The sequence below is a fragment of the Aplysia californica genome, unplaced genomic scaffold (genome assembly GCF_000002075.1).
Source record: "Aplysia californica isolate F4 #8 unplaced genomic scaffold, AplCal3.0 scaffold00471, whole genome shotgun sequence".
In the NCBI taxonomy this organism is placed as follows: domain Eukaryota; kingdom Metazoa; phylum Mollusca; class Gastropoda; order Aplysiida; family Aplysiidae; genus Aplysia; species Aplysia californica.
Window position 1 is genome coordinate 436,822 of NW_004797741.1, and position 13,120 is coordinate 449,941.

The 13,120-nt window shown below is 40.1% G+C and overlaps 2 protein-coding genes across 5 annotated transcripts in view; one reads left to right on the forward strand and one right to left on the reverse strand.

Moving 5' to 3' along the window:
- The window catches only part of LOC101857664 (selenoprotein K), a 20,332-nt gene extending 16,023 nt beyond the window's left edge, over positions 1–4,309 (reverse strand). The window contains exon 1 of the mRNA XM_005105451.3: positions 3,983–4,309. Within this exon, the coding sequence (XP_005105508.1) occupies positions 3,983–4,004 (22 nt within the window). The 5' untranslated portion in view covers positions 4,005–4,309. The remainder of the gene's footprint in view (positions 1–3,982) is intronic.
- Positions 4,310–4,425: 116 nt separating this feature from the next.
- LOC101858354 (ubiquitin thioesterase OTU1) lies at positions 4,426–10,794 on the forward strand. Of its 4 annotated transcripts, none has more exons than XM_005105452.3 (3): positions 4,427–4,607; positions 6,957–7,155; positions 7,676–10,794. In XM_005105452.3, exon 3 carries the CDS (start codon positions 7,685–7,687, stop codon positions 8,636–8,638), a length of 954 nt encoding a protein of 317 aa, XP_005105509.1. In that variant the 5' UTR covers positions 4,427–4,607; positions 6,957–7,155; positions 7,676–7,684; the 3' UTR covers positions 8,639–10,794. The 4 variants fall into 4 exon arrangements, with proteins under 4 accessions (XP_005105512.1, XP_005105509.1, XP_005105510.1 ...); XM_005105453.3 differs by having other exon boundaries at positions 4,427–4,586; XM_005105455.3 differs by lacking the exon at positions 6,957–7,155 and having other exon boundaries at positions 4,426–4,586.
- The last annotated feature ends 2,326 nt before the right edge of the window (positions 10,795–13,120 follow it).

Below are 13,120 nucleotides of genomic sequence, written 5' to 3' on the forward strand. Positions count from 1 at the left end.
GGGGGGATTTTTTTGTTTACATGAAGGATTTTAGTTTTAATTTGCTTTAGTGGTGACTAAATGCAAAATAGGTTACTGCAAAAGTCAAGCAGTCTTGTTTTCTCGCAGTACCTTTTGAAGGCATTTTCAAAATGAAGTGTAGTCCGGGAAGGATGCCCCAACCACAACTGCAATTGAATCATCTGAATATTCAGATATTTAAAAAATCTCTCGAATCTAGCTCTAGAAATTGAATTCAATGCAAAAAATGCTTCCTCCCAGTCCTTGCAGAATGGCATGAATGAAAGTAGCAATGCCAATCGGGCTTCCGCACATGGTGAAAATTTGGTCCCTGTTTGCAGGTGAACTTTTGGACCCGGTCGGAACAATAGTGACAAACTTTCTCGAGCTCGTTCTGCGCTATTTCTGGACCAACGTGAATGAAATTAGGCAACCATTCAGAAAATAGGGCAAACTAATGATATGTGGAAGTTGAAGATCGTACACATAAATTAACCTACTTTCGTATCGACTACATTGAAAACTAAAAGGAGTTTTTGATGCCAAGATGGTAAGAGATCCATCTTTCCTCTATAGTAATTTAAAATTTGAACGTTCTGTGTCAAGTAGGTTTGTGCACAATTTACCATCTATAAATGTACCACTACCCCCCTGTCCAAAGCGGCTTCGCGCGGAGACCGGCCATTTTCTCCTCACTCCCTATGAAAATGTTGTGACCTACAAATCCCCGCATGACTATTCCGAGCCTGTTCATTGGTCACTTGAAACAGGGCAATGGCTTGCGCGCACATCCGGTTGTTTTTCTCTCTGTTCCCCTGTAACATCGCAATGGGGATATTCCGAGGCGAGCTTATCGGGTGTTCGCGTCTCAACGGGATGAAGGGGATTTTAATTGAACGGCATGTTAGATTGAATTAAGCTAGGTGCAAGGTAACTGCTTTGCTCCCTTCACGACCTTGACCTTTTTCACTCCGCTTTTTGTGTACTGTGAGCGGAATGTAATCCCAAAAATGATCCCAATCTACTCCCTGTCATCTTTCCTAAGGGAGAGCAAAATGCAGTGACACTGAAAATCTTACTTAGTAGAGAGCTGTAGTTGTAATCAGAATTTTAAACATTAAATAAAAACATATTTGCTTCCAGTTTCAGTTTGTTTCGGGGGTTTTTTGTCCTCTCGTGTTGCGTCCAGCCCTAGCCCTCCCCCTATCCCCGAGTGCGTCTCTTAAAAAAATCAATAATCTCCCCCCCATTCCTGAGTCCTGTACTTCGAAGCGCTCAGAACACGCGCAGGTTCATTGACCGGTCACAATGGCGAGCCCGAAAAGATGCTTGTATAACTTTCTTTTCTTTATGTTGTCCCCCTGACAGTGACAAATATTGATTTATTTTCATGGCAACATCACGTTTGTAATGCCGAACCTTCATGTTACAATAATTGTTGCGTTATCAGACAATTACTGACAAATTTCTAGGTGGTAACGAAAGCGAAAGTAAAGGCTTACTGGACGCTCTGTTATGAAATTTAGTGGGTATCATGCTGAACTATAGAGCGGTTGACCCTAGTGCGTCATCTTCGAAAAAGCGCAAACTTTGCAAACAGAGTTACCCTACTTGTGTGAAAAACAATAAAAGTGACACTCTTTTTGGCTGAGTGAACTATCTCTTGGACCCTCCGGTTACTGTGTACGTTGATACTGAGACTACGTGCCCAGTTACCGTGTACCTAACCTGAGGCTACGCGCCTGGTTACCGTGTGAACTTGAGGCTACGCGCCCGGTTACCGTGTGCGTAGACACAAAACTTGGATTGCAGCTAATGGTGTAAGAGTGGTGACTGCGTTATTCTGAGGCCACTTCTCGCATTATATGTAGCGGGATTTACCTGATGTTTTCCCTTTGACGAATCGGTCCCGCATAAGGTGCGGGACGTTGACGGTAGCGTCAATGTACTTGCCCCGCAGCTTGTGCAGCACACGTCGCGAGTGAGTTAATGAAAGAAATTACAAAATCGCTGTTTAATGAACAACAAATGAAATTGAATGGCATCCAAACGCCCACTACCAAAACAAAAACATTGCCAATTGCTCTCACTCTCAGTAGTAATCTATAGCTCTCTAGCCTCTCTATTTACACTAGGGAGTGTCAGACCCGGTAACCGGGAACAAAGTCACAAAGTATACAGGCCCGGTATGGGAACTCTTTTGTGATTTCGGAAAGTTCTTCTTGGCTCAGAGTAGACCTAGATCTAGGTTCTTCTTCTAGATCTATGGCCTAGGTCTAGATCTAGACAGACAGACATAAATCATTGATCTAGTTTCGAGGCTAGCCTGGATCTAGATCTAAATGAAGATTGCGAATGTCTTTTCGATGAACGATCGTTTTTCCTCCGTTTTGGAGTTGGAGAGGAATCACAATTTGAAGAAAAGAACAATGTCATAACTAATTACAATCGAGCTGTCACCCTCTCTAGTAGGCACTACTTGATGGTGGTCCCGACTTGTGTAGGCCTAGATCTACTGAAATATCGATACTGATTTAAATAGTCGGTATCAATGTTTTATATTTTATCAGTAGCTTAGATCTAAACCTAGCCTACAAAATGAGCAGTAAAATTTCACTTGTTTTTCACAAGGCAAGGGGGGGTTGCCCCCCTGACTTTAAAAAAAAAAAATCATCGGGTGTTTCAGGGGGGGCATGCCCCCCTGAATTTGAAAACGATTTTATGTTTTGAAATTAGGTTTGAAAGGCTATCTCTCCATATCGGCACGCGAATCAAAAAGTAATTGTTTAGACTTAAATCTAGTACCAAAAGTAATCGTTGTTGGGGTCAAAACTAGATCTAAATTCTAGATTTTCCCTGTCACAAAAGTCAGGACCACCATATTTTTCAAGAAAGTGGCTATTCTCACCCGCCCGGAAGTTCTCGCAAGATCAACTCCTCCCCTCTTCTCTCTCTCTCTGTCTCTTTCTGAATACTGTCTAACGGTGTGGACGATCAAATTGACCAAAACAAAGTTAATAAATGATGTTAAAACATAAAAAAAGTAAATTAATTTGGCTGTCTACAAAGATGCTACGGCTATTTAACTTTTCGAATCGAGCCGAACTACGCGGGTCACCATTTTGTTTTGCCCGGAAATTCTCGCGCTACTCCTCTCTCTCTCTCCACTGCCCACAGACAAAATTGTACGCTTTTAGTAGGCTACAGTTGTAATGGAACGTTTGTTCACAGCACAGAATTCTACAATTTTTCTGTTATCACAGTGTAGAATTCTGTGGTTTAGGGTGAACGCAAAATTTGGTGAACGCGCACCGGGTGAGAATAGCCACAAGACTCGCCTGCACTATTCTCACTCCGGGTGAGAATAGAGGTGGCCCTTTTTCAAAGTAGAGTAGTGCCCCCTCTCTAGATCTATTTCTCTCTCTCTCCTCTGTCTCTGTGTATCGCTCGCATTCTCTTTTTCTTTGTTTGTCTCTGTCTTTCTTTCTCCCCACCTATTTTCCACTGTATCTTTCTCTCGTTCCCTCCTGTCAACTAGGGCATATGTACATTTTGCTAGCACTTCCCCTTGCTCTCTCTCTCTCTCTCTCTCTTACACACACACACACACACACTCGGGTCTGGGCGCTGAAACTTTCCGAAATCACAAAAGTCCTACCAGGTCTGCATACTTCGTGACTTTGTTCCCGGTTACCGGTTCTGTATACACTTCGTTTACACTATCTAGGCCTAGTCACTAGGCTAGGGCTAGGCTACAGGTAACACACTAAACTACACACGTACTCCTTCAGTTCAACAGTACAGACACAGGACTAGATCTAGAATCTAGATATAGATCTAGAATATAGATCTAGATCTAGATAAAATATAGATGTAGATCTAGATTCTATATCTAGATCTAGATCTAGATCTATATCTATAGATATAGAATCTAGGCCTACACAGTGCAACAGTTCCATTCAATCATCAATCGTTCAATTACCATCATTTGAAATGTAAGGCATCTTTGTCTTTAGCAGTTACTTGTTGGAAGGCACCCTGCTGACGAGGTTCTGAAAACAAGAACACTCCCAACTTCCTTCATGGAAGCAAATACGAGAAAACAGATTTTTGTTACAGTTTGGGACTTGCTTCTCTCACTCAATTCCCTTTCGAACTTTCGATGGATGTGACACGCAACATAAACAACGTTGGACAGAGTTGATATTTTTTTGGAATCGGCGCAGTACACTCAACAGTGAATCAGCTCATTTGAACGTAGGCTACGCGGTGTGATAGCCAAGGCCTACGTAAACCATTGTGGTTTGCTGTTTATGTTCTGGCCCAAACTAAAAAGTAATCCAAGAGGGGAACGACGTATTGCCAGAAATTTGGATCTGCTGATTTGATTCCGCAGTCAAGGTACTCATTTTTTGATGACGTTTTGTGGTTTCCGGGATACTCTTGAAAACTATTTTCGTTTCTCTTTCAGTGGTGTAGTAACCTCAGGACAACAACAATCAAAGTTGGGATTTGAAAGACTTTTCTGGAAGGAACAAATTCAGATGCACGAATGTTGACAACACACCATAGTTTTCAGTAGTTCTGTAAGTTGTTAGTGAGACAGGGTGAGTACAGCAGTCATTGAGAATGTCTTTGTCTTGGCGCTCAAAGAGTGCCTCTGTCGCTATTCCTATTCCTAGTGTCAGTACTGTGGTGACAGTGAGTACCACCGTCCGTTACTGATGACTAGGCCTGACGTCGTAAATCCGTGGTTTGTCAATTCAAAGCCCAAGTTCAAGTTATCCCCCCCCCCACCCCCAATTATTAGACCATAACCGGCCATTCTAAAACTGTCAACAGCTGTCTTCTTGATCTAGACGGCAGCCTGCTGACTCAGTAGGTCTTTTTTCTTTGCAAATTGCAGGAGACTGTTCGGTTCGGTTGTCTGTGATTGTGCAGCACCCATCTTCCGCCGAGATTGATTCTGATGCTGTACACTACGTAAATTGAGAAAAAAGACTAAGAGTAGGCCTACTGTTCGGTTCAGCTGCCGTTGTGCAGTCGTGTTGCCACCATGACTGACAACAGAGTGAAAATCCCTCAATGACGTCAAACAAGATATAATGGCTGTTACTATAAATAGGCCAGTAACGTACATCTGATGTTCTCTAATTATCCGCTTGTGAGCTTGACTGCCTGCATGCCAGCATGATGAAATGAATATAATATGTCAACAAACTGTTGGCCAATTTGAGCCGGGAGACAAGTTTTACTCAATTGATACTGACTCATCAAACTCAACATTCTCCCAACAAAATCGAAGCCTATTGTATTTTAGGATCCCTCCTATTAATTGAAGTGTTTTCTTCTACTTCTAGATTTTCAATTTTGTTCTTAGTCGCAGAGTTTGGGTAAGGCTAACTCATGCATTTAATTGTGTGCCTGGGCCACTTGATTGGGGTTGTTTTACTGCCGGATTATAGTGACTCAGCACAAAAACTTTTCAGTTTCAAGCTTCAAAATAGAGAGTTCATTGTGGGGTTGGTTTCCATCCCTGTGTGTTCTGCTGGTGTGTTCATTTGACCTCAGCTTTAGTTTTGTCCGCACCCAAATTATGATCTGGAAAGTGATAATGTGGGAGGGAATACATTACATTGGTTCAACAAATGTATTAAATTTCATTTTAAAAGCAGGGATGCCAAATCTCCAGTTTTTCCGGCTTTTTCCGGGTTTTTTATACACTTGCAAAGGAAAGGGAAATGTAAAAGAAATGTTTTTGTTTACCCATTTAAGATTTTACAAGGTTTGTTTTAGGTGAGGTGTGATGCTCCGCTCATTTTCAGGGTTTTTTTCAAAAATCATTTGGCATCCCTGTAAAAGTAGAGCTGTAAAGCACAAAGTACACTCAAAGCTCTTGACCTTGGGCCCCTGGGGGCTGTATTTTTTGCACCCCGCTATATAAAGCATTTTCGACACCCTCGCTTTCCAGTGGGTCTCATCAGTCTGGCCCCGCTTAGCTTTACGTGTACCAGGCATCTCATTTCTGCAGCCGAAGTGTGTGTGTGTCTGTCTGCCTGTGTTTGTGTGTATTTGTGGCCTACTTTCAGAACCTAACTTGAATGGTCTGTATTGGTTCAAAAACGAGGCGTACGTAACATCTTGTTCAAAACAAGTTAAGTTCTTTTTTTTAGCAATGAAATTTGAACAAATTGACCCACTTAGATATATATATGAGAAACTCGAAAGCATAATCAGGAAAAGAATCTTTCATATGAGCTTGATTTTACATTGAATGATCTGATATTTAAATACTGATGGTTTTTAAATTGTGTGCAGTAAATTTGAGAGCAAAACTTTTGGTTATTGACCTATATATATATAATTTTTACTTTTGAACCACAGATTAATTGTGATATCAACAATAGCATCTAAAAAGGTTAAATTTGAATGGGCATAGCCTCGCCTCTTTTTTTGTCACCGTAAGTGTGTGCTATTAGCTCCAAGAGACAAATGTAATAAATCACTGAAGTCATGGGGGGCATGAAAAACGCTGGGGTTTTTTTCAGTTTAAAAACTCCACAGTTCTTGGTCACTTTTGTTGTCTCGACACTTTTTATAGAGCAATGCATTTTCTGTTTTGAATTAGTTTTGGTTAACAGAGGGTGTTTTGGGAAGGAAAACCAGAGGGAAAAGGAGGAAAAAAGGCATGTACAGTATAACACGGATAGGTCGAACACAGAAGACTCGAAATCATGCTTCCATCGAACTGTGCCTGTGGTTCTGTATTTTTCTTATAAACTTTAACTTTGTAAGAAAATTACGCGAAGCTCAAACACAAAGGATAGTTGAACTAATTACGCCACCATAGTGGTCTAAAGTCAGTGTTCTTTGAGGTGCTCTTGAGACAAAATAATAATTATTTAAAAAACGGAAAAGGGCAAGGTCGTTAAAATACCACCTTCCCCCCTCCACAGGAGCAGCTAGCCGTGCTATTTTTAGCGTGCTGCTCAACATGAATGGCTAGCCCCTAGGCCTAGCTAGGCATTGGTGGAGCAGGTGAGAGGAAGGGTTGTGCATCACACGATTGACCGTCCCACCCCTCTTCGCAAAGGACTGCGTGTATGGTGGGAGAGGCAGGGAAGGGCTGCATTGCTCTCAGACAAGTGAACGGAGGTAATCGACCTATTATTTTGCCCCTAAAGTTGCAATCTTTGATGCTTCCCTTGATTCTCTGACACAGCCGATGCCATTATAACACTGTTCTCGTATCCCTCGAAGTACAGTCCCAACGAATTCGAACTATCCATGTTATACTGTAATATGATAGTAATGTGATAATTGAAAAAGTTCAAGAGATGAGAGAGGGCGTGACAGAGAGGTTGTCCATTTTCATTTTGACTTCAAAAATTATATCTTGCAAATGGATGATTTATTGAGAAAGAAGCTCTCAAACTCCTGAGAGCAATTATGGGCCGCTTAACAGTTAAACAGGGCACTTTACTCTATGTATGTTTAATCACTTACAAATTTTCACACTGCTAGTCTAGGCCTAGATAAGATTATGTTATTTATACATGGTTGTTTTTTTGTTTTTTCAGTGTTAGTCATAGATGGAGGAAGGACTAATATTATACTAGCTTTTTGATTTTTTTTTCATTTAGTATAAAAATTGTTTCTTTCCGTCAATTGGCAGATCCTGAAAATGTCAGGTCAACAACTTCGACTGCGGGTACAGACCAAACTAGGACCCAAGATGTTGGATGGTTTATATCTAGCCTCAACTGTAGGCAAGTTGAAAGAAACTATTTCAGCAGCTGCCGACATACCACCACATAGAATAAGATTAAGACAAGGTTACCCTCCAAAGATTATCGATATAAGCAATGACACTGCTGAGTTGTCAACATTACCGTTTCGCTCTGGTGACACTATCATAGTTGAGGAGGATGAGTCTCATTCCCAGGGCATGGTCCCAGAGACCAGTTCCTCCTCATCGGACGATCGTCTCGACACTCTGCTCCACCATCAGTTGGAGGAAGGAGCATCTGGAATACTCACCCGACGTGTTGTGCCAGCAGACAATTCCTGCTTATTCACAAGTACTCACTTGGTCATGAGTGAGGGTGCTTTGGACTCCAGCGAGGCGAGCCACCTAAGGGAGGTTATCGCCGGCATCGTCTCAAAAGATCCAGTTACTTATTCAGAAGCTTTTCTAGGGAAACCAAACAAGGAGTATTGCAAATGGATTCGGGACAAGAATTCTTGGGGAGGAGGAATAGAACTGTCTGTCTTATGTCAATTTTACTCTACAGAGATTGCTGTAGTGGACACTCAGAGCGGGAGAGTGGACAGGTTCGGAGAGGACAAGAATTACAAAGAGCGAGTTTTCCTCATCTACGATGGAATCCACTACGACCCTCTGGTGTATGAAGCCGTAGACCAATCTGGGGGAGTTTGCACAAAATTCTCCATACACAATGCTGTCATCTTGGCTCAGGCTCTAGAATTAGCCTCCGAAGCAAAGTCAGTACGCCAGTTCACTGATGTGGAGGGGTTTTCTTTGAGGTGCCTAGTATGCCAGACGCCTCTGCGAGGACGGAAAGAAGCCACTGATCATGCCCAGGCCATGGGGCATCTCAACTTCGGTGAATATTGATCAAAGTTAGACTCTTGCTGCCTGTATCAATCACATATCTTATATTTATATCAGGGTGCAGTTTTGTTCAAACAAAGGACCCAAAAATAAGAATGGATGTCATAAAACATTCAAATTAGTCAGTGGATAGTTTTATTCTTTCCATCTCAACCGGAATAATTGTGACTCTTGAAATGGACATAGAAAGTTCTGGGTCTCTAATGTATACTGAACTGCGACTGCTGATAGAAAAAAGAAAAAGAAAATTAAATGACTTGGATGAGTTTCATTGAAACCCTTTATTTTTTTAGCTTCCTCTATTCCAAGCATTTTTAATTTTTGTTGGAGTTGTGGAATACATGGTAGTATTGGTAGTGGTCGTGAAGGGAATAGTTCTTGTTATAGGTGATGATGTGAGCCAGAATTTTTTTGGCATCCTACAAATCTTATTTCATATTTGTAATAAAGTGAGCAGTAATTCCTATGAAGACCGAACTACAGTGTCAATGAAAGGGAGCACAATTTTAGCTTTTCAATTTACGTTTTAAAAAACGTTATTCTTGTTTTTAGTTGTTTTTTTAACGTTGCTTTTAAAATATTATGTTGTTTCAGGATTATAGTTCATTAATGCGAACATTCTGGAATGCTGTCTCTCTTTTACTGTTATTTTTTTCTTTTTTATGTGTTTTTGTATTAGTAAATAAAGTTCTTCAAGTTGTGATCAGTTTAGCAAATTTTTTTTACGTTTTAATTACTGTTTGGAAAACATTGTTTGGTTTTATATATATTATATACCTCATAATACTATATTTTGAAGTTTCTCTGTGAAAGAGAAACAGTTATGGGACCTCTAACTCTTATCTATTTAAGTCAGTCCAGTTTATGGACATAGTCATTTCAAGTATGTTTTATGTTTTTGATAATTTATAAAATAAAAAAGACTGGATTGGTGGAATTTATTTGATTTGGATCTTCAAGTTTTTAGGAACACCCGAACAAAATGCTCATCTACAGGTTACAGGCTGCTGGATTTTCATAGAGTGCTCTTTGTACTGAACCGCTATAAATCTTGTTTGTCCATGTGCACAACTTTCATTTAAAACTACCGTCAAATACATTTTCTAACCTTTGCTTTGTTGGGATTCTTTCAAGCTTTACAAATTTTTACTTAAACTTTTTTTATCCAAGTAGCCATTTCCTGAGTGTAGTCACTCTATCATGTCAGGCACAAATCTGACTGTGTGGCGCGATTTTGACCATATTTGCAGTTATTGTTACTGAAAACTACCTTTCAAAATGTAAGAAACCGATACATTTTTGCAAATGTTTACAGTAGAAATGTATGGAAAATGCCTTCTCAGCCTTTTGTGTAGTACTACTACAGACACATTGTACAAAACTATTGTAAAACAGAATGAAATTTAAGATTGCACCATATTTGAGGCACGGAATAAATGCTGCATATTAAATTATGTGTGTGACACATATTGGGAGTACTTATTATCTGTCCATGCGTACACATGTACGCAGCATGACTATTGTTCATTGTTTCAGGAAGAAACATCCTTGCAGTTCGGACACATCCACTGATGCTCCGTTGCTCTCTCCAAAATGCCGCTGAGGGTCTTTCTACTGATTGTGCCAGTGCATATCTGGTTGAACGTTCTTCTGTTCTTTCCTGCAAGGATGCCAGATTTTCTACTTCCTTTCTGAAAACCCAAACCCATCATCCACTCCACAGCAGTACTGGCCTCTGCCTCCTTATCTTCCTTTTCAGTCAGGTGGTGAGAGAGACATTCAAGGATCTCGACCTTGTCTGGTTGAAATGTGCTGTCTACTGAGGTGGTCTCACCAGCCAGTCTGTCGGCTTTTTCATTTCCTTTAACACCTGCATGGCCAGGGCAGAAATGTGTCGATTGCCTGTGAATGTTACATCTTTCTATTGTTAGCTCTATAGCTGAAAGGTCTTCTAAAAATTGTATCAAAGTAACAAGGACCTGAAAAAGTAATAGTCTCCTCTACTTATTAATATAATAAGAATAAGATCCCTCTCCATTCAATTCAGGAGAGAAATCAGAATGTCCTGAATACAGTCAAATCTGTTCATTGTGCCCCATCTTGTAATGACAACCCTGTCTACAGCTGCTGATATCCCTGTACTCCACGCAAAAAAAAAACACCCAGGTTATTTTGACCCCCACCCCCTTTTTTGGGGGGGGGGTCTATATTAATTTTTTTTTTTTTTTTTTTTTATTAATATCTTACAAAATTCACATTCCTCTGTTCAATGCCACTGGACCAGATTTTTTCAAACTCGTTGCTGGCAGTTAAGAGGTTTAACCACATGTACTTCAGCAGTGTCCTCTCTTAATTGCAAGTTTAGTTTTTATTTGAATTTATAATTTAAAACAAATCTTTTCCAGGATATCATTTTTTTTTTCTCCAACTTTAAGATTGTCAGTCAAAAAGGCACATATGATTGTAAACGGTTTATTGTTTGTGAGTGTGTGTTTGTGTGTGTGTGTGTGTGTGTGTGTATTTGTGCATGTGAGCTGTCTGTGTGTTCATATTATATTTTTATGAGTGTATAACTATAACACATTTGTTCCCAAAACCTACATAGTTGTGAACTTAAATGCATGTGTGTGGGAATTTTGTATGCATGTGCATTACAGTTTTGTTTTTGACTGACAGAGGTGTGAAAGTGTACTAGTAATACTCAGTTTTTTTAATAACTTTGAATTTTTACAAATTGAGGATGAAATTCCTGTCAGCTGCATGATACAGAGGCATCAGTATTGTTTATATTTGCGCCAGAGAACATTGATTGTTCGACTTGTTGAAAATGTGTCATATAAAAGCATATGGAGAGACTGCTTGAAAGAAATCAAATACAGTGTGTTGTTTCAAGCCATTCACGTACGTGTGCCATGTACTGTACAAATACAAATGAGTGACAGAACTAAAGCAAATCAAAGAGTAAAAATCTGAACTATATTTTTAATGTATATTTTGTCACACTAAGTGAAAAAAATTACAGTAATTTTTTTTAAAGGCAGTTCCTCAATCTGTTATAATGCAGCACGAGATACAGTACTGGAGGTCAAGTAATATTATAATATATTTATGTGGAAGAAATATGTAAACGTCAACCCCTTTCATTGTTCTAAAGGTACTGCTTAGGTTGATGTACAGTTCCCCAAAAGTATTATATTACTTTACTTGGGCACCTCTGCTTATATTCATGTAGTTTTCATGCTTTTCCAACAGGTGTAATGGTATTCAAGCAGTGTACCTCGACTCCAAATCTTTGGTGATGTTAGTACATGTACATTGTAATGTTAATGACATAGCTTGTACCCTCGCCTCAAATCAAAATTATTTATTGTTCCCCTTCTATAGAGATGGGACACAGAATGGCCAGCATAAATACATGTACTGGATTATTGTCTTTGTGAAGTTTTGATTTTCTCTCAAGTACAAGTACAATATGGTATTAGACTAGAGTAGGTAGAACAAAGTTTGCGGAATCTGAATTCAGCCCGAGGTCTGGTGACTCAATTATGTTAAATTAATATTTTTGGCTTGATGAAGTTAATTAATGTAATTGTTGGCATTAGAAATAAATCATTTATGTTTTTATCACTTCTAGCCAGTGTAAATTATTTTGCAACATGGATGATTAAATAATACAGTGGAACTCGCATTCAACGAGAACACGCATTCAACAAGATGAGATAGATTCCCCATTTTTTGTTCTTCTTTGAAATCAATAAAAATAACCTGGATTCAACGAGCTTGGATTCAACGAGGTCGCTTCCAGGGTGAACAGCCCCCGCAGACGTGGCTTCGCTCCTTTTTCTCCCAGAACGAACTTTATCTATTCCCGGAAACGATCCATTGCACCTGCATCGTGAACTATTATTCACTTAGCCGATTGCATGCGACCAATCAGCGGCCTTTTTTCATACCAACACATGCGTTGTTGGCACGTGCACGTGTCTACTCTGGCGTGTGTCGGGGAGTCGGTTGGGCAGCCTGCACAGGTGTGGCTGTGTGTGCGTATCGGCACTAACAGTCCGAGCGTTGAACGTCGCAGATACAAGCGAGTCACAATTTTTTCCTCCTCGGCAACTAATCATTAACGATGAAGCTAGTCTTGACGTAGATCTAAGTAATGAATTGTGTGCTGGTCTATGGAATCAAAAGTTGCCGTATGCTTGGCTCTACACAGCAACACAACTTTTTGGTAAACAATCGAGATGACATAGGCGGGTGCATTCGAACGAATCTGTCTTTTTTTACACAGCTTATAACATGCATGCATTTCAGGCACTACTTGTGACTTCTCTTTATACGTTACCCATTCTTGCTCAGTGCCTGTAATTATCTACACAAAACCTCTTGTTTGCTATAAAGAACACTCGGATTCAACGAGATTTTAGGTCAGGCCCGGCGACCTCGTTGAACCCAAGTTCCACTGTATATGCCATACTTGCCACC

Coding starts and splice junctions, on each gene's coding strand:
- LOC101858354 (XM_005105455.3), top strand. CDS start 7,685: ATGTCAGGTCAACAACTTCGACTGCGGGTACAGACCAAACTAGGACCC.